The 27,179-nt window shown below is 40.1% G+C and overlaps 2 protein-coding genes across 2 annotated transcripts; both read right to left on the bottom strand.

Annotated features, from left to right (window-relative positions):
- Positions 1 to 347: 347 nt before the first annotated feature.
- Positions 348 to 4,182, bottom strand: LOC117562549 (THO complex subunit 4-like). The gene is made up of 6 exons (XM_034240402.1): positions 3,864 to 4,182; positions 2,989 to 3,147; positions 2,759 to 2,906; positions 2,607 to 2,673; positions 998 to 1,226; positions 348 to 891 (listed from the first exon to the last, which is right to left on the bottom strand). Exons 1-6 carry the CDS (start codon positions 4,071 to 4,073, stop codon positions 877 to 879), a joined length of 828 nt encoding a protein of 275 aa, XP_034096293.1. The 5' UTR covers positions 4,074 to 4,182; the 3' UTR covers positions 348 to 876.
- A 3,270-nt stretch (positions 4,183 to 7,452) lies between these two features.
- On the bottom strand, positions 7,453 to 25,610 carry rasal3 (RAS protein activator like 3). The gene is made up of 19 exons (XM_034240397.1): positions 24,580 to 25,610; positions 21,536 to 21,663; positions 21,319 to 21,397; positions 18,867 to 18,934; positions 18,672 to 18,757; positions 17,948 to 18,077; positions 17,108 to 17,206; positions 16,352 to 17,026; positions 16,106 to 16,250; positions 15,875 to 16,019; positions 15,278 to 15,514; positions 14,985 to 15,186; positions 14,084 to 14,175; positions 13,718 to 13,831; positions 13,144 to 13,330; positions 12,453 to 12,563; positions 11,189 to 11,379; positions 8,525 to 8,609; positions 7,453 to 7,793 (listed from the first exon to the last, which is right to left on the bottom strand). Exons 1-19 carry the CDS (start codon positions 25,175 to 25,177, stop codon positions 7,680 to 7,682), a joined length of 3,486 nt encoding a protein of 1,161 aa, XP_034096288.1. The 5' UTR covers positions 25,178 to 25,610; the 3' UTR covers positions 7,453 to 7,679.
- Between the last annotated feature and the right edge of the window lie 1,569 nt (positions 25,611 to 27,179).

The following is a 27,179-nucleotide window of genomic DNA, read 5'->3' as shown; positions in this document are numbered from 1 at the left end:
GTAGAGGAGCTGTAGATTTTGCACTAACATCTAAGGCATGGTCAGTAGCTACTGCCACCATACCTACAGCAGTGAGCAGCAGAGGCGGGGCTATGGCTTCATCGTTATCAGGAAATGATCGTATAGGGCGTACACACGGAGCCGTTTGCCCCCCCCAGAGCGTTCCGTCCGCAGATCTACACACCGTAGGACCAGTTATCATTTGAGGGGTCCGTTTCGGCCTCGTGTGAACGAACGGGCTATACGAAATAGAAAAGTAGCAGATACAACACGAACCGTCTCCATGTAAACGGGGTTTTAGCTAACCTTAAGAAATATGAGAATAGTTCAAATATGACAATATTGAGTTCATTCTTTTTGTGTTTAATTTTAAAAAAAGTTGGAACTGCATTTGTCACAGGAAGAGACATTTCTAAATGAACACCAGAAACATGATTCAATATAATTATTTATGTACAAAACCCTATGAAATATGTCCATGTGTCCAGTATACAGTACCAAATGACAGAACTTCAGCACAGAAGCTTTTTCACATAACATTAAACAGACTTGGGGACCACCAATTCAAGATTCGTTGAGTCAAGAAAAATAATCCATTGTGTGTCAGGTCAACATACACTTGGAAAAGAGCACGGGAGCTGGTGGCCTAGAACAAAACAAAAAAATTCAAAACATAAAACTGCTCCAGAAAACATGGCTACAAAAATACTGAAAAATATTAAAAACCACCAAAATATCATGGTCCATACAATAAAATGGCTTAAAAACACAACGAAAAGTGTAATAAGGTCCGATACATCGTATCTGATCAACCAGATTTAACAAAGAAAGAAAAAAGGGGCACAGGAGCATCATCCTTTCCGAGTGCTTCGAACTTTAGCTGGTGTCCATCTGAAACATACCAAAAAAAAGAAGTGATTATTAAATCATCCATACATTTTTACAGTACAGGGAGAACAAATATAAAACTGTTATTTTATGCATCATGAGTACACACCTTGGCATTGTATGCATCCAACTGGGCGTCAAGCTCCTCTGCAGAAAGTTGAGGTCTTTTTTCTCTTCCTCCTCCGCCTCCCCGCCCTCCTCTTCCTCTGTAACCTCCACCGCCGCCACCACCACCTTGCCTTCTTTCTCTCCTTTCACCGCGATCACCCCTATCACTCTTCTCACTCCTTTCAAACTTGGGCTGGCCAAGTCTGCTGCGGTCAAACCCTCCATTTGAACTGCAAAGAGATCATAATTATTATCATTACTGGCTGCTGTCACCTACTGTAAATAACTGTATGCTTCCACATATTTGATGCATGCTTCTTAATTTCTAAGCTGTCTTTACTTTAACAATGTACATTTCCCCCTCTGTGGGACAAATACAGGTTTTTCATTCTGAAAGGGTGCCCAGTTTTGAGGGTAGTATGATGAAGCAGGAACACATATTTTAGCTACCATTAAAAGTATTAATTGGGAGTATTGTATCACTAGACAACCCTTTTGGACAGTTATGTATAGGGATGCTCCGATCGATACTAACTACCGATCAATCGGTGCTCTCTAAAAATGCCCGTAAAAATACATGACTTTTCTCTGTGCGCGGCAAAACAAGCTCGCCAAAATGGCTTCACCGGTCTGGCAGTATTTTAAGGTGTCATGCAGCTCCACCTGCTGTGACGGACCGGTGAGCGGAGTAAAACACTTAGAGTTAGACCTAACACACTTTGCTATTTTATCTACCTCTGGAACTAGCTAAACTAGTTAGAAATATATTTATTCTTCACTGTCGGGTCACTCAGTACTGGATCAGTGAGCTGCATGAGACGATACTGACTGGCTGTCAGGAGAGAGAGAGGGGGGGAGAGAGGAAGAGAGAGCGCTTCCGCTCATGTTATTCTCCAAAGTTAATGTAAACTTGAATAATGTACTTCATTTGAATGTAATAATTATGTTGGTTGTTGTTTGTGGAAGCGCCAGAGAATGAGCCCCATTAACTGAGTTTTAAACATCACTTTAAATGGAAGATCCCCATAGTCCCCGCCCACTTGATCGGGTCGGCCGATACTGATTCCGGCCCCAAAATTGGCGATCGGAGCATCCCTAGTTATGTATGCTCAATTTAAAAAGCCACCAGACCTTAAGTACCCAGCTAAAACTAATTTTCTTATCAAGGTAACGGTAGAGCAATCCATGCCAGATAAATATTAATGTTCTTTGATTAAAAAAAAGAGAGACTGTTTGTTTTGGCAAGATAATAGATGAATGAAATAGCTGATGTTTCCTGTCAGAAAGGGCTGGCTGACAGAAAGTAAAACAGCGAAAATATCATAAATGTGGCACACATTTTAACTTTTTTTTAGGGTTTAAGACATTTATTTAGCTGCTGGTACTCCCGTCAGCATCTCCAAACTAGGGACATGCACAACACCATATTCTGTGACAATTGGCCGATTAGGGATAAGAACCTCCTACAGCCCACAAACCATACAATCGTAAAGGTCCCTTTATCTTATTAGTCTCCAATCACTGCTAGACACATGTTGGGTTATCGTGAATCTTTTCTGGTGCTCCCAAATACTGGTCTCAAACTGCTGGGCCATTCCCATATGACATACCTTTGTAGAGATGGTCTACTCTGCGTGTCAACGTCAGAGGTCAGCTGCTGGATTTTCATGGGACGGCCTATCAAAAGGATTACATTTCATTATTAATTCATTCCGAATAACCGATCACAATACTTAATTCAACATGAGAATGGAATCCTCACCGTCAAGTGGGACACCGTTATAGTGCTTCATGGCTTTGAGTGCTGCTGCGTTAGTTTCAAAGTGAACATCGGCCGTTCCTTTACTGCGCCCAGAGCGGTCGTAGTGTACAGACGCCTTCAGTAAGTCTCCAAACTCTGCAAACAATTCCTGTGGAGCAGAGTAGAAACATCAGTCCTGTTCTCAACACCTTGATGCTAACAATGTGGATTCATGAGATTCAGTAAATTACCTTGACATCAGAGTCAGAGACACCAAAGTCCAGATTGGATACCAGCAGCTTGCCGTTACATTCTACACTTCTTTCTGCCACAGCGCTCTGTTGTCCTCTGCGTCCACCAGCATGCTCCTCAAACATATCATGCTGCCATTTGTCTGGCAACTCTCTGGGCTGTTGAGAGAAACATAAGAGTGTGTTTAGGATCCAAATGTTCTGGGAACAAGCAATGATACGTCTGAAACGGATACATTTAAATGACTGTCAGGGGAAATGTGTGCACATTCTCATTTGTTTCAGCTAATTGCAATAAACACGAAATCCTTTATATTTGACCAGTTCAGCTAATAGATTCAAATTAATCCTAAACACTATACCTTTAAATGACAGGCTAGGGGTTTCATCCAACTAATCCACAAAATAGTTTATCCAAAAAATATATAATAGCTTTTAAATTCTAGGTAAAACAAAAATCATCAAGTTAGTAGAGGAAAACGTTTTAGCGGGAGAAGTGAAATAGTGTTCCTCCTCACTGAGATTTCAGATTATAGCCCCTCGAAGAACAGCTTCGGAAACAAAGCAGCCATGTTGGACAAATATCCACGGGGACACGGTTAAATGGCGCTGCCCTAATTCATAGTAATTATTTCTGAAAATGTAATTCAACACCCTGACATAATTTAATGTAGACAATTTAAGTCATTCGTGGTCAGTTATTTAAGTTTCTACTTCCAAGTTAGCTAGTTAGCCACACTAGTAAGGTGGAAGTCCATTAAGTGTAATGCTAACAACGACCGATAAGCAGCCACGATGTACGCATTTTGAAACGCCTCACCACGCTGCTTTCATTTAAAATGTTGGTCCACATGTGAATGGTTTCTCTCTCTTACCCTGGTGTATGGTGTTGTTCTGTTGTTTCTATCACGGTTGAAGTTATTCTGTCGACTCCTGGCCGGCCTTGAAGATCCACCGGCCCGACCAGAACTTCCACCCTGCTCGGATGATCTTCCTCCAGCGCCGCCGCCGCCACCGCCTCTGCCGCCGCCTTTCTTATTTAACTTGATAATGTCGTCCAGGGACATACTCATCTTGTCGGACATCGTGGTGCTTAAGGTTCTAGCTGGAGATGAACAAAGAACTTTCGTTGACGAGACGCTGTTGTTTATGTGCTTGCTTTCTACGGTGGCGCGGTGTTAAAACTAGCGGATGTGACGTAAATACTCTGCAGAAGTGACGATAAACCAGAAGTCCCGCCTCTTTTCTTTTTCCCTCCCAAAAAACTTTATTTAAAAACTAGTAACGTTCACAGCAGCTGTACATTTTCGAATGAAATCATTTGTATTGATTGAACAGGTATTGTTGTTTTCCACACCACAGAGAAAAATATTAAACTCGAGTATCTCCAATTTATGTATTTTATACTTATTACTCCACTACATTTATTTAACAACATTAGTTAATACTTTGAAGACACACATTAATACAAAATACAAATTAACAAATCATTAGAAATAGATTTATGGATTAAAATATCCGACAGTATATGAAAGTAGTTCAAATGAGCTATACCTTCACCAACTGTATCAATAATTATAATCCAGTTATATAGCCTAATTGATTCTGAAATGAGTACTTTCACTTCTTGTACTTCAGTTTTATGTAGATGGTAATACTATGTACGGTAAGAATTTAATTCACTTCAAACTAGACAATTACCTTGAAACATGCACCTTTAATTACTTTGTGAATATTGTTTTGGTGACCAGAGCATTATCCGCAGATGTTGATCTATCTGCACCCTGACAAGAAGGCTTAAACAGTCCCAAATGTCAAAGTATTTAAGTAAGAGTGAATTGTATGGTCGGTGTATAAACCTTCATCTACTACCTGCTACTAGATAGTGATATTGAATGAGAACCGTGGTTCATTCTGGGGCGTCGTGATTCAGTAGGTGAACCTTTATTTGAATAAAATAGTGTGTGTGTAAATTAAACTTAAATGGAACATTTTCTGTCAGTTCAGATTTTATTTCAGCTTTTTTAAGCTGTAGTATGTGCTCATGTGTTTCATTGCATGGTGTATAGGCTACTGCCCGCACATGCTTTATGAAAGGCAGGTTTTCCTATCAATAAAATCATTTCTGATACTAAATATATTGTTTTCTTCTTTTCTAAGGTCACATTGTTCTCTTGTCTTACATAATACACTCAACCTGTTAAGCCCCGAGCCTGTTTTTCAGGTCTCAGGCTCGAAAATGACATTCCCAGAACAAATGACCATATCTTCCCTTCTAAAAGGGTTAAATTAATAATCTTTTTTCTCAAAGCAAGGTTACACCTGTGAGTTGGATGTAGAAGTGTCAGAATCAATATAGATGTTTTTATTTTTAAAGTAAATTCAGATTGAACACAGTAAAACAATTTAAATTATTGTGTCCGTCCAAAAAAAAATAGTTATAGTGAAAACCACCCTTGAATGATGGGATGGTAAACTAAAAGCTTTATGAATCCAAACTACAACATATAATAAGTACCCTGTATCAAGATTGATGCAAAACAAGTGAAATTTGATCTTTTTAGAGAGATTTAGCAAAAGAAAAACACTTCTGGGGTCATTTGGGTGGATTTGACATATCTCTGGCCCCCCTTGCTCGATTTTGCTGATTGACATCTCTTTCCAACTGTCAGAGCCAATGGAATCGAGGGGAACTCGCACATACTCCTTATTTGGTAATGTGTGTGTGTGAGACTGACGCATAGCCACAACCGGTAGCTGCGATAACTCTGGTGGCTACCATTAGCAGCCAACTTTTACTCTCCGATTTTTACATAAAAATTGAATTATGGATTATACATTTAAAAAAAATATTCCACAGGAACATTATCAACCTATGGATTAACCGATTCAGCCGCGTTTTTTCTCGTTTTAATGCCATTGAACAAGTCTTTTGATCAGATTGACAGCTACGGTGAGACGATCTCCCGTAAAAGCTACGTAAAGGTACGTGTTGTGATGTCTGTGTTTGCTTCCGCTGTCGCGAGTTCAGATCAGTGATGATATATATACCTAAATAATCTGTGGAACCTCAGCTTTAATCGGATATCTTGTATGTGCAGCTACGATAAGTAATAAGGGTATATTTTATCTTGAGTTCTGTGCCAAAGTGCGTTAGCATTTTTCGCTCAGGGGTCATTTAGATGCTTCTTATGAGACTTGTGTTTTGTTTTGGTAAAAATGGTTTGTATCGTCAGTTAGCTGAGATTCTTCCTGTTAATCTGGTATGACACATTAATAGGTTCTTAAATATTAAGATGCCCTGAGACACAGTGTCGTGAAAAAAAAGCCCCTGGGCTTAACAGGTAAAAAACACCATATTGATATTTATTTTCTCTTGTGATTATTTGCATTGCATTTGATATTGAGGTAATCCAAAACTAACGGAAAGTAATCAGGTTACATTACCTTTATATTTTGATACTCACATTAGGTTACTGATTACATTTTTAATCAGGTAACTAGTAATTGTAACACAATACGTTTTTAAGTAACCCTCCTAACCCTGGTTGTGGATAAAGACCTTTGCATGACTCCAGCTTTTCCTGTGCATTCAACCGTCCTCATCGTGCACGTGTCATCTTACTGTTGCTAAGGGACATTTGAATGACCTAAATCACACTGAAAACCTGTTATCAAGACACAGATGGATGGTCATAAGCCATCAAACTAAACTGTGCAGCTTGGATTTTAGCCGTGGCGAACCGTCAGGGCCTTCAAGGTATTCAGAGAATACCCTGGAACACTCAGATAAAACAAACAAAAAATCGATTTAATTATATAAATAAAATGAATAAATGAGAATGGTATCTGTGTTGTTGATCTGTAATATTACAGTGTTACGTTGATTTGTTTGTCCTTCTCGGACCATGCACTACGCATTTCAGTGGTTTTGTGTTAGAAAAGAAAGCAACCAATCAGATCTTGTTCTGGGTGTCTGGGTAGGATATCCTTCAACCAAGGTATTCTACATCCTTGATCGAATGCCCTGGCCGTTGCACTGAATGAGAGCGTACGTTTGGACTGACAGTTTGATCAACCAATCATATATTGATTTGTAGCCAATGGGCGTATTCTTTCAGAGTTCCCCTCGGTTCCAGGGTATTCTAGAAGGCCCGCTCGTTAACTGGCTCGAGACAGAGGGTCTAGTTGAATGCGACGAAGCAATTCATGCAGTTTTATTGTTTTTAACGTTGATATGACAAGTGCAACAGGTGAAGATGAAGTTGTTGCGGAATTGTTGTGAGTACCCTTTTCAAGACGACAATTCAGTGAAAAGACGGACATTATAATGCCGCGGAGGTGCGGCTACCCATGTGTGTGTCGACAGAAGGTCCAGTTGTGATAGACACGGTTCGCCACTGGATTTTAGAATATTTTAGATACACTTAGTCGTGTTCCATCACTGTTGCACTGACACTGCAGTATGTTCAGAGAGAATCCGTTTATTTATCAGAAAGGTTTACAAGTCCATAACATCTTTAAGTGGGATACAGTAAAAGCCAAGAACCAGGTTTATTTTCACCTGATTCGGAGTTTGCCCAGTCATTCTAAATATGTTCATGAAGTCAATTTACATCTCATCAAGAAAACATAACTGTGACATCAGACAGCCACTCTCACAAAATGTGACACTGCAGCTCTAAATCTTTTCAGTTGCTGTTGATGTATGGCTTTTCAGGATGCTGTATTTTGTTTTGCCCGCTGCTGTTATTGGCCTCGCTGAGCTGGTGGAGGTCCTTCAGCATGTCTGCAAACTGCTCCTCCTGTGAGCACGTACAAAACAGACATCACTTCAAGCACTGCACACTGTCTATAAAAGGATTTCTCCAAAATACCTTCATAGTAATAAACACATTAGTATCATGAAAAAAAGATGCAACGAAATTAAGATTATCTTTTTTATCTATTCCATCACAGTTCAAGGCAAAAATGTAATGACATAACATTAATTTTAATTTCAATTTTAGGACTGCAAATAAGGATTTCATCACACAATCTGTCCAAAAACAAAATGTAAATAATAATAATTTAATGTCTGATTGACAATAACATTTATTTATTTTGACACTAATATATATATATATATCATTAACAATCAGAAGGTTTGGGTGTTGTAGGTTGGGTGGTGCTTTGCCTCAAATCCTCCTCAATTATTTAGCAGTACTAACTAACTAACTACACAAACTGGATGATTAAATCAGTAACTACAGTATATGTAACAGAACATAGTCTTGCTTGATTTGACCTAAATGCACCTTACTTGCACATGTATTTTCTATATCTGCAAAAAGTCAGTAGGTTGTACCAAAAAAAAGAAGATCTGACGCAAAAAACAAGCTACACAACACTTCCCCTTAAAGCTGCAAAACAATTACTCATATTAAAGTATAGAAATAAACTAAATGATGGTGCAGTGTTTGGTGCAGTTGGACTGACATGTGGTTAAATAGATGAAGTTCATTATTATTTAAACTTTTTCTTTCACAATGCTTACCAGTATATTGACTCGCTCGGCTGCGGCCATGGCAACACTCAGCTTCCTCTCATCTTCCTCCCTCTCCTCCTCAATCACACCCAGCCTGTGACACACACACACACACACACACACACACACACACACACACACACACACACACACACACACACACACACACACACACACACACACACACACACACACACACACACACACACACACACACACACACACACACAACACACACACACACACACACACACAAACACACACACACAAATAAGAGATGCTCATGCTTGAGTCAGTTAACAACAACAGCATACTGCTTTCTGTGGAATACAGCTTAGAGGCTAAATATACATGCATATTGAACATAGCAGTGGTGTAAAGTAACTAAGTACATTCACTCAATTACTGTACTTAAGTAACATTTTGAGGGACTTGTACTTTACTTGTACAATGTTTACTTTGCACTTCTACCCCACACAATTCAGAGGTATAAGGTGTTATTTTACTCCACTACATTAATTGAATACCTTTAGTAACTTTGCAAAATTGGATATATATCAACCAGCTTTGATAACACTTTAATGCATCAATAATTATAATCAAAACATACGTTATTCTGAAATGGACCAATATGTGTATCAGTTACTTTTGGTTCTTTATGTATATTTTAATGCTAATACTTTCGTACTTTTACGTATACATTTTTTATTGCAGGACTTTTACTTGTAACAGAGTATTCCTACACTCTGGTACTTTTACTTAAGTACACAATCTGAGTCCCAGCTAGCGGGGAACGTTCTCACAACTTTGGCTAACATTACCTACAGGTTCTAAAGAAATGTTTCAATCTGATGTTAAAAGAACCTTTTTAGGATGTTTATTTTTTCAAATAATGTTCCTATAAGGTTTAGACAAAACGTTTTAACTGCAACATTCAGAGGATGTTTTCAGGATGTTATTGAGGCCTGAGATGACAAAGTGTTTTATAAAATGTTCCTTTAATGTGATATGTTAACAAAGGTGGAACGTTTTGCCTCCAACATTCTAAGGATGTGTTTTGGACGTTGTTGGGTAACACATTAAAGATGTTCTTTATAAAACATTCCCTCAATGTTACATGATAACCAAAGAAGAACATTTTGAAAGCAACATTTGGATAATGTTTTCAGGAGGTTATGCTTTTTTTATAAAACGTTCCTGTGATGCGAAATATTAACACGGTCATGGTCAACGTCAAATTTATTTGTAGTGCGCTTTAAAAAACAAACTTGTTGCATTTGTTTGAAAAGGATGTTTAAAAGAAATCTGATGTCACCACATTTTCCTTTTTTTAAAAAAAACAAACAAACATGTAATTCATGATATTGCACGTTTGCGTAGGCATGTCTGAGTTCTCAGCTAGACATTGTTGGTTCTAAAAACATTCTGAGAATGTTACCATTCATTGTTCGAGGAAAGGTTTCATCGAGAAGTTTTATTTTGGTTCCTAGAATGTACTTCTGAAAGGTAGGATAACGTTCTCTAAAAACATTCTTAAAATGTTTGGTGATAACATTGTTAGAACATTATACCCCAAGTGTTTTGTTGTTTATGCTCATATCTCTATGGTCATATGGATCGAATAACACTTAGAAAACCAAAGACAGACATTAAGAAGAACGGACCAACTATCACTGCCCGTCCCTGAAACCCCTGTATGTGTTTGTTTCTACTGTGTCTCTCTCTCTCTGCCTGTTGGTCTGCTCGACACGGCTGGGAGCAATCTCCAATCAACCACACCTGCAACCTGCTCATCAGCCACACTATGAAAGCCTGCAGCCTGCACTCATTCCCTGCCGGATTGTTGCCGTGAACGGATTGTTGCGTGCCGCTCTAGCTTTTTGCCAGCATATTCTTTGACAACTTTGCCTGCTTTTGCCTCACACTCATTTTTGTGTCTCTCCCAGGAGGAATCCAAGGCCTTCCACACTCCCAAGACCAGCCAGGCCTCTCTACTACCCTGGAACAACTGTTTCCCACTGCTGCCATAACCAACCTCCACTCCCAGCTCCCCTTTTCTAATAAACAAATGTTACTTTCACCAGCTGATTCCGAGTCATCCTTTTACATGTGTTAATAGTCAAATTCCAATAGTTAAGTAAACTATCAAAATCATCCTAATGACCACAGTGGTCAGTCCACTTACCCAGGAATTTTGAGTTGAACAATTACAGGAATATTATGTCTTTATGTTCGAATAATGTAAAGATATTTTAGTAAATTGTTACCACAGAACATTTGCGTAATGTTTCAAACATAAAGCATGTTATCCTTCTCTAAAATAATAACATTCTGGCAACATAAACACATCTAACTTGCAGCTGAAAACGTTTTAACAACAGTAGGGCATAATGTTCTAACAATGTTATCAAAAACATTTTAGGAATGTTTTTAGAGAACGTTATCCTACCTTTCAGAAGAACGTTCTGGGAACCAAAAGAAAACTTCCCACTGAAAACATTCCTAGAACAATGAATGTAACATTCTCAGAATGTTTTTAGAACAAAAAATGTCTATCTGGGGTACTTCTCCCACCTCTTAGTGCAGGCAAAATGTATTAGGATTGTCTTAAAAGCTGAATATCTTTGCTCTAAAATGCAACTAGAATGCATAATTTCTGTTTAGCTCTTGTACCTGAAGGCGGCGCTGGCCAGCTGCTCGTCTCTCATCGCCAGCTGATTCCGAAGATCGGTCACTTCAGTCAGCATCATTGCATTCTGGTCCTGGCTCTGGATGATGAAGTCCTCCAAACGCTTTGCCATGTCCAGCTCGCTCTCTGTCACCTGCTCTATCCCCAGGCGAAGCTCTGAGAGCTCCTGAGCGTGCTGGTGTGTGAATAACAGTTTGACATTTTATTTAATTAGCTTATCCTTTAGAACAGGGGTTATCTATCTTTTGTAACTAAGGCCCACTTTTACATTTTGAACACTACATACCCAAAGAAAACATGACAAAGAAAACATATAAATAAACTGGGCTGTAAATATTTGTAATGCGCGTTCTTGTTGGTACCACAAAATCAGGAATTCGACCGAATACAAACTTTGAAAGAAGAATCTCAAAAACACCAACCTCAGAATCCAATCAACCAAGAGTGCTGTAGTAATATACATTGTTTTGAAAGTTCTGTCTTATTCGTGTATCATTAAATTGGGGATATACAGTACTATCCAATTTGATCTGTGGACATGTCCATCTGTGTTTGTTAGACAAACAACTGCCAATTGAATATCATGTTTCTATTGAACTGTTATTGATAATTCCGCTAAGACGACCAACAGATGTTCCACTTGTAACTTAAAGGCGGCCCATTCAGGTGTTTGATCTTCTGAGGTAAACGGAAAAGGCCATTAGGTTTCTGTTCTTTTTGTTGGCCAACTCAGAAGTCAGCATCACACTGATTCCAAGCCCCCACTATGTGAGTTGGGTGTTAAGGCACATTTTTGTATAGTGGCCAAATGGTGGTTACAACTTTTTGGGGTTAGTCAGGTTGCTGAATCAATTTCTGACATGGCAGTTTTAACCAGAAAGTGGCCATATTTGTACTACGAGTGGGCTGATTTTGATGAATTTTGGGTCGATTTCAAAGTGTTAAGGAAGTCAAAACTTAAAAATGCTAATGCTAATTGTGCGAATTGCCCATATGCGAGTTAGTATCCGGCAGTTTCTATGTGCTGGGTACTCTAACCATCCATTTCTAACATAAAACGTTGGGGTAGTCAACATTTCAGGGTTCACACTGTTGGCAAATAGACTAATTGGGAAAGAGACGTCTCCAAATCGGCGGATACTTTTCTTCTGGGTTATACTCATTACAAACACCTAAATAGCTCTTGTTTAATTACGTCCTAAAAGTAATTTTCTGAACAAGAACAGACCATGTCCAACTTTGACATACCGTATCCAGCAAGTTGAAGTGCTCAGTCTCAGTCTTCATCTCACTGGACTCCCTGCTCTGCATGACTTTGATCCATGGAACTGGTGCAGGGGTGCGTTTGATACTGTCACTCTGAAAAAAGAGGAAAGATAGTGCACTTAATTTCTTCTAATAAAACATTAAAGACAAATCTTTGTGTTAACTCATATGTTAAAATAAAGAGTATTACTGTTAATTGTAAATGCAACATTTCAAGTATTTATTGCAGTATTTATAGCAGTGGTATGAGCATATGACCTGCTGTCAGTTGTGTAAAATAACTACATTTACTCAAGTACTGTACTTAAGTAACATTTTGAGAGACTTGAATATCAAATCTTCTTGCAACTTTGTACTTCCACCCCATTACAATTCAGAGGTAAATGGTGTACTCCATGACATTTATTTAATACCTTTAGTTACTTTACAGATTTAGAATACTGTTGAGAAATATAATCAACTATTAAATCAGACTGTAGTTCCACCTGGAGTAAATCCACAAGCTACCCTGCAGTATACAAAGTCATTCAAAATAGCTGCACCTTTACCAGCTTTGAGAACACTTTCATGATCAATCATTATAAAACATATCATATATATTATTCTGAAATGGAATAATCTGCCTGCTGACCAATTCAGCCGAGCTAGTCTCCCAGTCCCTCTTTGCACTCACAGTTTTTGGGGATGAGATGAACAGTTGGTTGGTCTCCGTGTCCGGTTCATTGTCAGCGGTGGGCAGATCTTCAGAGCTCGTCTGCCTCTTCAGGGTGTGTTTGCCCTGACCAGGCCGTCTGTGTGGAGCGCTCTGGGTTCTGGTCACCGGCTTCCTCTCTCTCATGCTCTTCCGAGTCCTGCCCTCCCTATTGAATTCATACATTCATTTACTAATGATGACATTTGGCAAATCTGCAAATCATTTAAGCAGTTTAATTATCCATATCTGCACTTAAAACGTTTTGTATGTATGCATCTCAAATGGAGTAATAGATAGATAGATAGATAGATAGATAGATAGATAGATAGATAGATAGATAGATAGATAGATAGATAGATAGATAGATAGATAGATAGATAGATAGATAGATAGATAGATAGATAGATAGATAGATAGAAAGAAAGATAGATAGATAGATGCTTTACTTACCCGAAATTGGGAAATTAGTTTGTCACAGCAGCAGTGTCGTCAAGCATTACATGGTTATCGACATCTAAAAATAAACATTGGCTGAGCCTAGGTACACACATACCCGTCTCGTGGGCCTTTGGAGTCCACAGGAAGCTGCTGGAGGGAGGACTTGTGAGGGCTGAACTTGCCCAAGTCTTTAGGAAGAACATACACTGGTTTGACTTGTCCCATTTGGCTGCAAGACAAAAGCATGCCTGATTAACATTATTATTATAACCCAATATCACAAAGCATGTCTAATATTGCTGTAAATATAATATAAAGAGCATGAACACCACTTCCCATAACAATACTGCACATATTTTATTTTATTATTCTAAGTACTTTGCAATAGTATACTGCGCGCAGTTATTTGGTATATCCAGATTTCATATAAATAATGTTCTATATCTTAACGTAAAATAGTGGTTATAGGCCTTATACATACCCGTTTATTATGATCCGATGTGCATCTGGGCCCAGTGACTCTGTTATCTGGTTCAAAATGGAAGGCAGAGGGTGCAGCTCTTCAACTTTGTCCTAAGGGAGGAAGAAGCTTTGTTAGGTCCAATCAACTCTAGACCTGTGTTCAGTTTCTTGATATACTATGGAAAATAAAAATGATGTTAAAGCAAGCTGTATGCAAACATCAATCAGGATGTAGTCAATCTGGAGCTAGTCTGACTGATTGAAAAAAAACAACCCCATATCCAAAAAGTGTTGGATATAGATCCCATTCTTACTATCATGTGTCACGCTTTGTCACACAAGTTTCCTGTTTTATTTTTGAAAAGTCATCCCCCCTGTGTTATGTATTTTTCTTCCTGTGTCTGTGTGCTCCCTACTGTTTGAATACCTGATTCTGCTCACCTGCTGCCCTTGTGTTTTCCTGCCCTCCCCAGCTGTCTCCTTGTGATTAGTCTTGCATGTATAAGGTCTGGTTTTCTGTTTTTGTCAGATCCTTGTTTTCTTTTGAGGAAGTGCTCAGTGTTATGTAGGGTGTTGTTACTTTTGATTTGCCTTTCCTTGTCCTGTGCTACCGATTAAAGGTCTTTTCTGTTGAACATTATTCCGTCTGCATTTGGGTCCACCCTGCTCTGCTCTAAACCATGATATGTTAGTAAATAAGGCTTTAAAACAGGTCATTTGTGACTTCCATCCCGTTATATTAATGTAATTAATATGTCTGTGAGTCTCAGAATGTACTCTTGGAAACAAAATCGTATAATGAAAGGACTTGTGGTTCTATCAAAACCAAGCTTACAGATCATGTACACACAGAAGTGAAATACTTTGACATTTACACTAACATTAAAACTACAATTGGATGCATTAGTTTTCTGTCCTACCTGGTTTCTCTTGTAGATGATGTCCACCAGAAGGCCATGAAGCACAGCCAAGCGCAGAGGCAGATCCACGTAGCCATCGAAGGAAGACATTGGGATTTCTGTTTCTATATTCGACACCGTTTGAAGAAAACCCCTCATTCCATCCCAGTGCTGCTGCAGGAATTCATTCATGAAGAGCATGTACTCCTCCTTCTCTCCGAACCTAAACCAGAAATACATATTTCAGACACTGAAGCCCCTTTAGGTAAACCAAGAAGATTCTGTATCCTCGTTATATTTGTATTGCCACTCACAGGGTGAAGTTGGCCAGATTTTGGATGACTTTGGCTGTCAAGGTGAGGGTACGCAGAATGTTTGGCTCTGGATAAGCCTGTATCAGCCCAAACAGAGAAGGACTTAGGATAGCAGGACATAAGAATCGGAGGAAGAGGGAAGCAGAGATGAGACGCTGGCCAATCTCTGGTCTGCCCTGGTCTTCACACAGCTCAACCCAGCTGGAGAAGATCTTGTTTAACTCTTCAGGAAAGGGTCTGCAAGAAAGAAACATATCAAGCGTCAGTTTTAATTACATTTTTCATCAGAACCTAAACATTCAATATTTGATGTTGGAGCTAGGGCACCGGGTTAGTTGGGCACCATGATGATTATGTATATATTGGACACAGGTGGTGGTGGGATTGGCGCACCAGATTGAGATTGGCGCACCAGATTGAGACATTTATGTATTGTATTATTGAAATACTACAATATAAACAGATGAAAAGATATTCTTCCCTGAACATTTTTCCTGCATAAAAATTATTTTGAGTTATATTTCTGCTTTATTTCTTGATTTAGCCGCTACATTGGATATGTTCTGTCTTTTTCTATGATGAGTTCTGTTATTTTACCCATGGGTATCCACAATCTTCTGCACCACCTCCTCACAGGCTTCCATCAAGTGCTTCTGGTTGTTTGGCAATTCAGAGGCAGAGCATTTACGAGGGTCAACTTCACAATTCTCCACGGAGGTGTGAAGACGGTTGATGAAATCCCCTGCAGGGAAAAATATAGCACAGAGTTCAGGAAAAAAACGAAACACCTACCAATACCAATTAGGAGAAGCCACTGAGCTACCCCACCTAGTGTGACGATCAGGTACTTCTGTCCAACCAGCTTCATATATTCATCTATGGCTTTAGTGGCCAATGTGTTCTCTCTGAAGATCAATGCCTCCCTCTCTCCAAGACGCTCCACCTCCGCGCTGCCCAGATCAAGGAGGAACTCCTGAAGCATACAAATTACATGTCTGATTAAACCTTTTTGTTGTCTTTTTTTTTATTGGGTTATGAGTTCATTTGTCATATGCATTTTCTTTGAGACTCTACCTTAGCTTTGCCAATGCTCTGCAGTACATGGACCAGAGCCCCTGCCAGCTCTTCCTTCTCCTTCACATTCAGCAAAGGTTCCAGGTTTCTGCACATCTCAACATAATCCACCGTCACATACTCAGCAAACTCTTTGTATTTCTCCATGGGCTGCACTTGCAAGTTCTGAAAACGGGCCTTGATGCGGAGTGAAGCCTGTGGCCCCAGCTGCTCTTTGGTCCCAGTTGTGCCAGAGGACTTGTATGGAGTAATGGGATACCACTTCTCCCGATAGGTCCTCCCTCGGATCTCAGGTAAAGGTATGGCCACACTGCCCAGTGGGTGCAGGCTGGACTCATCTCGGGAGTGGCGCTTTTTCTTGGGGTCTTCTTCTCTGAAGAGGTGCAAGGTGATTTGGGAGACACATGGCAGGTTGTCTAGCTCAAAGAATTCCCCCCAAAATAACTGACACCCTCCAGCTGCACCTCCACTTGCCCCGATGCCTCCTGAAAACCCAGAAGAGTTGTCCCCTGCCACGTTGGAGCGGTGAGACGGTTTATCAACAATCCGGCTGCTGGTCCGGGCAAACAGGGTACCGTCTAGGTGCAACTCACAGTAATAACTCCGTTTGGGAGGCAGATCCTTAGCTTCATTTATCCAAAGACTCAAGGAGTTCTCTGTGCGCTCGATGTTATCCTGTGAACAATGATGCAGGGTATTTTTTTAGGATTATGATTTAGCATGACACATTTTCTGAACCAAAGGCTAACTTCTTACCTTGTTTGGCTGGGCAACCCTTCTCAAGTCTTCAATCCAACGATCACGTTGGGCAGCTGAGGTGCAGCCAAAGCAGTGGGTGTTCTCAGAGTTTATCACCTATAAGTACGGGAATCGTGCAATTTAATGTATTATTTATTTATGTACATATTCCCAATCATATCTATTTAAGTCCCATTTCTTGTTTTTATAGTGTCTTGTTGTTTTTATATTGTCTTGTTGTTTTTATATTGTTTTGTTGTTGCGTGTTGTCACCTTGAGTTCATTGTAATTTCGTTGTACCTGTACAATGACAAATTAAAGATCTATCTATAGAGTGAAGAAAGATGAGCCAATTTGTACTTATGTTGTCCTCTAGGCAAGGAAAAACAAGATAGAAGTCAAATGAAAACAACAACCTTTACTTTAGGATGTCTTCTGTCAATCAACATTAAAATAATGCATCTATCACATAATCATGCAAATATTACTTCCAAAAAAGTGGTCTGTGGCTTGACTTGTCTCATTCAAGGGGTAAATTGAGCCATCTGGGGGTAAATTGACCAATTGACTTTCACAAGTTCGCCATGTGCTTCTCTCCATCAAAGCCAAATAGAAGTGATGGGTGCTTCCTGAATTTATGGTCACATGGCAACACATGTGAAGAGTTGCCTAGATACAGGGGGTGGGGGAACTTACCCACTGGCTCATCTAACCCCACCCTCCACAACATAAAAGCCAACAAGTCTATGTTAGCCTTACTTGGATAGAACGTTTATTTTATCGACACACTGGAGGCACTCTAAGATGCTCCCTAGGATACTTAAGCAGTGTATAGACACAATGCAGAAGTGAAGGTACCTCAAAGCAATACTTCTCCCCCAAAATGGAGCTGTGGACCGGCCTGATGACAGTGCTGGTGTCTGCACTCAGATCTAGACTCCCCAATGCGCTGACTGGAATTGACACAGACTCCCGAGAACCATAGTGCCTTAGAAAAAAGTACAAAAAGTCAGTCAGAATGGAGTCAAATACCATGACTTGTCAAGGGTAATAAATGTTCTTTTACCTTTCAATATCCATTGGACTCTAGCTCTATCTACAACTTTCACAAAATGCTGGTACTAAGGTTACATGAATATATATTATTTGATATACAGTATGTAATGATAGATTAGAATCTATTAAAAAAAGGCCTAGTAGAGATCTCATTGATAGCCATTACATTTTGTGAATACATTCATGGTTCCCAGAGGATGTAGCATACCGACATGGTAAGCATGATATCTTCTAAACATTGTGAGCTTGCTGACGTTAGCATGAAGCTTAGCCTCACAGATAGGATAGTGTGACTTGTTTTTTCCCTGTCAGGTTTTGGACAGTACAAGAGCACAATGAATAGGCAACCGTTACTTCACTGTTAACCCAACATTGATTTAAAAAGTCAAAAACATTATGCACTTTAACCTTTTATTCATGTCAAATATAAAGTTTGGTAGCACAGAGCCAACACGACATAAAAAAACGTTTGAACGTCTAAGCACTTCACTTAGTTTGCTTTCACAATCATTACAGTGCATATTACCTGCTTCCTTTGATTAGACCCATGTGGTTCAGTTGGGTGGTGCTATTCCTCTTGGCCCTGTTCTCAAGACGTCGCTTGATCAACGCCTGAGGGCAGATAAGGCAAGCATGATGTATCACGACAATTATGTTTAGCGTCAACAGGATATGCATACGTAGTAGAAAGATTGGTATCTCCTCTGTGTACAATACTCACCCTGACACCGCCATCTTGGTTCTTGGGTCGTGGGCCGCCCGGTGACCCCACGTAGTCAGGGCTACATTCTGAGTATTGGAAAGAGATCATTTGTATGTATTGTTTTTATTTATTCCTGGTAACATGTTATAGTTTGAAAAAAGCCAATCTATTTTGCATACAATTCCAAATTGAAGATAAAGATCAATACTGGCACTCTTTGGGTTCAAACTCTTTTCTCAAAATCCTGTGTCGTCATTCCTCCAACACCAATGCCAGCATTCACTTCTGCACTTCAACTGAGTAAACTCTCAAAACATTACTCAAAGCTTAGCAAATACATTCAGATTAAGCCATAGGAGGATGTGGTATTCAGCTGGACCTGCAGCAATCTTAGTAAAATGAACTAGTTGGCTATACATTCTTATTATTGAAACCCATTTAAAGCAGCAGAGAGGATGAAATAAGAACATCAAATACTGCCATGATTTACCCTGAATTTTGCAAACCTTCTCTTATAAGATTAGAATATCTTTAAAGTCAACGATGTGAATAAAGAAGTTAACACTGCAGAGTTCTGTAAGAAAGATTTTCCTTTTTCTTACCGAAAGCCCCACCACAAACAATCCAGCGTCTAAATCCCATCATTTAGTCCAGAGGTGTGCCACAGTCTTGCTACTTCGATCCCTGTCCCTTTAACATTTCCCTCCTTTCTTCATTAACATATATTGATGGTGACACTAAGCCAACTAGCCAAAAACGATACAGTATCAGTCTCTTCCACTGTGCAGCTTCTTCTTAGCAAGGAGCCAGAGTAGAATGGAAGCTGACTCTGCCCATTGGACTGCTAGAACAACCCAGTGAGATGTTATCTTCCCCCAAAAACTTAGAGGAAGTAATTTGACAGTCACTCGCACGCAAAAACATTCAGCTATTTCCTCTGTTACTGCAGCATCATACTCAGTGTTGCTGTGATGTCAGTAGCTGTAACGCTGGTCATCCAAATTCCCTGCTTGGCTTATTGTTACATTTTAAAATGCAAGATTTTGTTGTTTAATTTGCTTAAAGTTATTTAAAGGAGTTTATTTCTTGATTATAAAACCGTTTGAATGTAATGATTTACACTTTCATTGTCGAAATGGTTGCATTTGACCCATCCTAGCGTTAGGAGCAGTGGGCTGCCATTATGAACTACGTCCGGGGAGCAGTCCGGGGAGCAGTGTAGGGACACCTCGGTAATAATAATAATAATAATAATTCCTTACATTTATTATAGCGCTTTTCCAGATGCTCAAAGCGCTTTACAAATACACATCACACATATCATACATGCAATGGTCACTACTGTGGACAATACCCACAGGAGCAAGTTCAGGTGGCGTGTGGTGCAGTGGGTTGTGAGTTGGTATTCGGATCAGGAGGTCACAGGTTCAAACCCCACTGCAGTCAGCATGTCGTTGTGTCCCTGGGCAAGACACTTCACCCCAAATTGCTCCTGTGGGGATTGCCCACAGTATTGTGTATGTAAGTCTCTTTGAATAAAAGCGTCTAACAAGTGACATGTAATGAAGTGTCTTGCCCAAGGACACAACGGCTTTACAGACGCGGGTTTCACCGCACAGTGCACTGTGCCACACCGTCCATCTTCACGCCTCGAAGTCATCGAGGCGCTTTTTTTCACATTAGTATTATACATGTACTGTGGACAATTCCCACAGGAGCAAATCCGGGTGAAGTGTCTTGCCCAAGGACACAATGGCCTGACGCAGTGGCGGCAGGAGCGGGTTTCAAACTGGAGTTCCCCAGCACCCCCCTTGATCTGATGATCAGATGCACAGACCACTGCGCCACCCGTCCTCAAGACCGGCAAGACCACGGTAGCACGTGGTCTTGCCGGGATTTGAACTGGTGACCTTCCAGTTGCTAAGCCAAGTCCCTATGGACTTCGCCACCAATACTCAATACATATATAGACCAAAGGTTTTTTCTTTGTCTACATTTACACAACTTAAGTCTCCAAGTGAGGAGTAGTACTCAACGTTAGCATAGTAATGAAGCACATTGGACATTATTCTTTAAAAAATAATAATGTTATGACATATATTTTGTGGTGAAGGCTGTCAACATGGGATACAAATCAATATATTAATTTAAGTTGGTGGCTTAAGCAAGGCTAGCTAACACTTTGGGTAACCTTTTATGAATTTTGCTAACGTTAGCTACATTTGGGTACACAATTGACCGTAATTTGTAAGACATTTAGAGGCCAGGCCACTGAAGTGAGTAAACCTACTAAATACCCAAGTCTTTCCTTCATTTCCAAAAAAAAGGTCCTGTCCTGCCAGAACAAGATTCTTGGGACACAAGGCAGGGGTGCTCATGGGAGTTGCAATCTTTCTCCAAAGGCGCCGCCAAAATCAACACCGAAAATAATAATACCTTGTAGTAGCTATAAATATGTAAATGTATTAACCTGTTTCCATATCTGCGAGGTTCTGCATGCTTTGTGCCGACAGGAAACTGCTGATACGGTTTCGGGTCCACATCGTTGGCTAAGAAAGACACACAAACACAAACACATATTTGTCAGCGGATGTTTAGTGCTTTCCCCTCTCTGTTAGTCAAAAATGTTCATGTTTTCTACAGGTTGAGTGAGTTTTGGTGAATCATGTGTGGATGTGTGTTGGTACCTCTTCCTCTGGAGATATGATAATTTGTCCATCTTCAAGAATACAGCTGCTAATATCCCATAAGGGCACCTCCTGGTGCGGGGCCCATTGTTGTCTTAGGAGTTCAGCGGGTCCAACCTCACCCACACCTGGCACACCAACAGACACATTGATATTCCTCACAAATTGACACAGTTGCATGTGGTTTACCCACACCAAATAATCTCATTCTGGACCCATTCTGGTAAATAAATGACAATATAATTCCTCACACTTTGGAAAACCAACTATAGTTCAATCAAATGAGGACATCACAGGGACTTAATTGCTGGCACACGCTGGCTCAATTATGGCATGGTGGTACTTATCTCGCACAGAACTTGGTCACTCCCATTAGTGAAGTTGCCGGGGTAACTGATGCTATCGCTCTCTTTTCATGACACACCAGGATGAGAGAGCTGCACACATCCTGTGGTTCCTCTGGCGTTTTTGTTTTGTTTTGATGAATATGTCCTTCAACATATATTTTAAATGGCATTTTAGGTTGAAATGTTCTCTTTTATAATGCGCTTAACTTGCATGATGTTTTACTTAGTAGCCTATAGATTAAAGGGGCCCTGTTATGCTCGTTATTAGGTTCATATTTGTGTGTAGTGTCTCTACTGTGACATTTATTTTTCTCATGCTGCCTGTGCTGCAGCACCTATTTTCACCTTCTGTGAAACCAGAGCCCAGTCTGCTCTGATTGGTTAGCTGGCCGGCTGAGTTGTGATTGATCAACCGCTTAGAGATTATACGTTTAATCAATATTTTAATAAAGATTACAATTAATTTTACAGCTAAACCTATAGCTGTGGGTTGTGTGTTTCCTAGTTTTTTTGGAAACTTTGACAAGGTCTAATTTTCTGAAATTATCCCAACGTGAGTTGAGATTCCTGATGCCACTAAAGGGAAGGTCAACATTACTTTTTACTTCAGTGATAGACAGCAGGTAGGGTAACTTCCTCAAATATAGCTGTAGGTTTGGATAACTAATGTATTGGTGCTAAAGAAAAGGTATATTGACCTTATTCAACCATTCATTTACTTTGTCTGTAGGGTTTGAATTAGATTTCTCCACTGTTTTTAAAACAAGGAGCCACCATAGACTGTACATGGAGCCTCACACCTCAGTGCCATACAGTGCAAATGGTTCAATTATGTATCTTTTCTAAACGCTTTGATTTCCTTCTCCGCAGAGCGGATGTTTCCTGTGAGAGCGGTTTGTAAGTTCAGGGCCATTTCTCAGCAGTTTTGACCTTTTTTGGAGAGTGGTTTTAGTTTTTTTGTCTCATCTGACAGTAGTCATTTAGAAAGTCTGGGTTCTGCTAAAGTCTGTTTCAGTGGGAAAGAAAATGGCCATAGATTCTGATGTTTGAATGGCTTTCTCTGTCTGTTATGTGGACCGTATGAAGAATAGTTGTTATACCTTTGTTATGACAAATTGAGATCCTAAATAAAGCATACATTATGAAGATGATCTGCGTCAACCAGACTCTTGATTTCTCTTTTTAAAATTGACTTGAAACTTAAGCCCCCTTTCCAGGCCTAAAGGAGGATCTGACACAAATACCATCACCTTATATTAATGTATATATAGTAAATTATCTATTTTTAATACAACTGATATGTAATGGACCCAAGCCAGTGAAAGAACAAACCACTTAGCATTTTTATTAAGACTATAAGATGCATTTTCCCTGTTTTTGTTTTGTACGGTGATTTACGGTTATTTTAATAGCCAGTGCCAAAGACACATTTACATTAAATGTAAATGTAATTTACAAGAAAGTATTCTGAATCTGAATATTGCTGATCTCCTCCATTCTTGCTTCACACTTACACAGAACTCTGATTTTAACATGTGATTGGTCATACGTCTATACATCTTTAGACAATAAGTAGCTTTTTGAGGTAACAACGCATTGACGCAGATCCTCCTTTATATCTGTATATGTCGTCAAGCCTTATGACAGTCAACTTACTGGAAAACTGTGTTTACTAAATAAACGTTATGATGTTTAATTGAGCTGCTGGTGTATGTGGTTTAAGACACCCTTGTATCACATCATAGACAAACGAATCAATCTGAATCAATCATAGGTTTTATATTTTTTCTGAGATCAGCTCTTTTGCGTGGAAGCTTATTAAATGAGGAACCCAAACTAGTTTTTCCATTTATCTCTAGCTTTTAGATAGTTTCATATAATTAAATCCCAGGGTTATTAAACTAATTTAGTTTTTTAACTAAAAGATTACCTAAATTCCTCTTTAGGGTTGTCTTTTTACAGTGTGTCAGCTTTTTTAAGGGTGTGTCATGTTGTTCTCTTACAGGCTGAAACACTGTTCACAGTTGGCTGTATGAATCATGTCTTGTTGTGAAAACAGTCACACCTACAGCACCCACTGTTAGTATGTGACTGAATGATATACCTACAGTGAAAGGAAATCATGCTTTAACCGCATGGGGTAACCATTTTGCTGCATGAATCCAAAATGTGTATTCACATTTTACTATAATTTGATGTATGTATTAACAGTGGTGTAAAGTAACAAAGCACACTTACTAAAGCACTGTACTTAAATAAAATGTTGAGGTACTAGTACTTTACAAGAGTATTTAAATGATTTGCTACTTTGTACTTCTACTCCACTACAGATCAGAGGTACATGGTGTACTTTTCCTCCACTACATGTATTTAATACCTTTAGTTACTTCACAGATGTGGATGAATGATGTGAAATATAATCAAGTGTTGAATCAGACTTTAGTTCCACCTGGAGTAAATCCACAAGCTACCCTGCAGTATACAAAGTCATTCAAACTAGCTGCACCTTTACCAGCTTTGAGAACACTTTCATGATCAATCATTATAAAACACATCATATATATTATTCTGAAATGGACCAATCTGCACAATCACTACTTTTACTTTTGATACTTTAAGTATATTTCTCCTTTCGACTGCTGTGCTGATCTCAAACATTACACTGTTATATAAAGTTTGCAGGTTAGGTGGTGTTACCGTGCAGTAGTGACGGGGTGCTGTTCCGACTCTGCAGCCTGGGCCTCTTCAGCTTCTGGGACACAGTCCTCAGGTACTTTTTCAGGAGGCCCCCCCCGGCTGCTCTCTGTGCGGGGTCCGGGGAGGTGACCCCTGAGCTCTCTGCAGATGCTGAAGCTGCATGAGGTTGGGGGCTAGAAGTGGAGGAGGGCGACAGGGCAACGAACAGGGACCCCGGGGGCTCAGACAGAGCTCTTCTGAAGGGGTTCTTCCTGGGGCCTTTCTCCGGCTTGGCCCCCTCTCCACCTTTCCCCCCGTGTTTGTCTCCAGGGTCTTCGCTCAGAGCCTTGCGCCAGTTTTGCATCTTGCTCCATTTGTTGGTGGAGGCTTTCTGAATCTTGTCTAGTGTGGATGTGGCAGAAGCTGCTGCTCCTTCTCCATCTTCTTTCACTTCAGCCAGCGCTCCCTTGGAGCCGGTGTGCCACTTGTACGTGTTCAGGGGGTCGGGGGTCTCAGGGGTCTGTCCCTCCACAGGAGAATCCTTTTCCTTCTCCGGTGACCCCTGTTCCTTCGGTGGTTGTTGAGCTGCAGGCTCTAGATCTTTCTCCTCGGTGCCCATTTCACATTCAGGTTCTGTCTTTTCTCTCAAGGATGCATCAATCCAAATTAAAATCCCTTCATAGGAGACCTCACCTGTTTCCTCTCTGATTGACTGCTATGTTGTGAGAGCTAAGGATGACAAAGTGCACTGGTTCTGTCTCTCTGCTTCTCTCGTTTCCTGTCTTGCAAAATGCGGAGACAACATGCGCCTCGCTGCTCCGGGTGCTTTGCTACAGCGCCCAGCTCATCTCACACGCCTGCTTCCTCATAACATGCAACCGAGAAGTTCACTTTTTAACAGGAATATCACAATTTATTTATGTGCTTTATGCTTTCACCCAATACTTCCCTACTTCCTCACTTCCTGTTCTGCTTTTATGTCTAAGGTTAGCTTCCTAATTAAACTCTCATGTCTTCTAACAGATGTCTGTATTTTCTTGGTAAAGATGAAAAACTCAGAGATGTTTCTTAAAGTGCGATTTGATGGAGGTAGTTCTTCAACATGAAGGAGCTTGTCTGTCATTTTTTGGAGTCATTTAGTCACACTATGAGTATGAGAAATGTGGTTGTACATCCTGAGTTCATATAAATAATGGAGGATGCAACTTAATTTCTAAACCTTACTCCCCTAATTTTCCCAAGACACTTAATGATTAAAAAAGTTAACAAATCAACAAATCAATACTTTCACTACACTTCAAATACATAATTTCTGTGTTCAGAAATATACGTGAAGTAATTTGAAATGCATACATAACCCTGGATACGTTTTCTCATATCTAACCAATGTTTGGCTGGGATTTGTTGTGATAGAAAACAAATATCGTCTGTGACTTGTATTGATTCCCAGATCAATATGGAAGTCCATAGGTAATAAAGTGCACTTGTAATCAGATACCTGTGGGTGTGTGGACTGTTGACTGTTAAGATCAGTTTCCTGTTGAGGCGAGGCTGTGCTTCCTGTTTGCTCCGTTTGTCAGACTGTGAAAACCACTTCCTGCTGCTGCTCTCTGCTCTCACACACCTGCAGGATGCTTCTGTGTCACCATCAATGCCATGTTGCCTGATGGTGAAATACAAGTGGACAGCAAGATATTGATAGACTGCAGAACTCTTCATATTGTGACAATATTTACATTTTCAAATGTAAAGGTACAAGTGCTTACTGCTTGATTTAAACCGACCTCTCTATGCCAACATTTGGCTCAATATTTGTGTACAAACTGCTCTGAAAACATTCATAAATGCAAAAAATATTGTTTATTTGATTTGATTTGTGAAGAATCCGTTTTTGGAAGTCACTGTGAGTTACATTGTGTTTTGTTTTATGTAGGCCCTCTGGTGGTTGTGTTTTGGTATTGATAATATTTATGGCATTTTATTTGAAAGTGCATTGACTGTAGTAGAGCAATGATAAAAAATAACAGTAATAATAATATTATTATTAATCCTTCACCCCCCAGCTCTCTCTACTCTCCGGTCACCCTTTCACCCTCGCCCACCCTCCTGGAGTTCGACCACATGAAGGAGATACAGAGGGTTGGCACCAAGTCCTTCCTGGATATCAATGACCGCATGAAGGCGATACCCAGGGTTGGCAGCATGTCCTTTACCCCCGCCCCTCAATGACGCCCACCACAATCACCGAAGCAGAGACGCTCACCATCTCCCCCGTCTTCATCACCGTGCCTACGTCAACCACCTCCCTCCCCTTCAAGACAGCATCTGCGGTCACCGAAGCCTGATAACAATGTGTGTGTACAAAACGCAGCAAACTCTAACTGATATGTGCTGGGTCCAGGCTCAAGGGCGTATGGCACTCTCAACTCTTTCCAGGACATGCCGGGGCCCTGCCTGCCAGTAGCTTTGCCGATGTGTTGATAGGTAATAGATTAAGAGCGGTGAATCATCTTAGAAACAGGAAGCACTCAAACGTTTGTGTGAGTTTATCTAATTTAGCAGTGATTACATGTCAGCCACAGCTTGTCACAAAAAACATGACTGATAGTGTGTTTAACAAA

Source organism: Gymnodraco acuticeps, unplaced genomic scaffold (genome assembly GCF_902827175.1).
Source record: "Gymnodraco acuticeps unplaced genomic scaffold, fGymAcu1.1, whole genome shotgun sequence".
Taxonomy (NCBI): domain Eukaryota; kingdom Metazoa; phylum Chordata; class Actinopteri; order Perciformes; family Bathydraconidae; genus Gymnodraco; species Gymnodraco acuticeps.
Note: the sequence above shows the minus strand (reverse complement) of the source record. Positions and strands in the feature narration are given on the sequence as shown.

Coding starts and splice junctions, on each gene's coding strand:
- rasal3 (XM_034240397.1), bottom strand. CDS start 25,177: ATGGGCACCGAGGAGAAAGATCTAGAGCCTGCAGCTCAACAACCACCG. Junction 8,610..11,188: donor CTGGCCAGCGCCGCCTTCAG/GTACAAGAGCTA, acceptor TGTGTGTCACAG/GCTGGGTGTGATTGAGGAGG. Junction 7,794..8,524: donor CCGAGCGAGTCAATATACTG/GTAAGCATTGTG, acceptor ACGTGCTCACAG/GAGGAGCAGTTTGCAGACAT.
- LOC117562549 (XM_034240402.1), bottom strand. CDS start 4,073: ATGTCCGACAAGATGAGTATGTCCCTGGACGACATTATCAAGTTAAAT. Junction 3,148..3,863: donor GAACAACACCATACACCAGG/GTAAGAGAGAGA, acceptor TTCTCTCAACAG/CCCAGAGAGTTGCCAGACAA. Junction 1,227..2,606: donor AGTAGACCATCTCTACAAAG/GTATGTCATATG, acceptor ATCTCTTTGCAG/TTCAAATGGAGGGTTTGACC.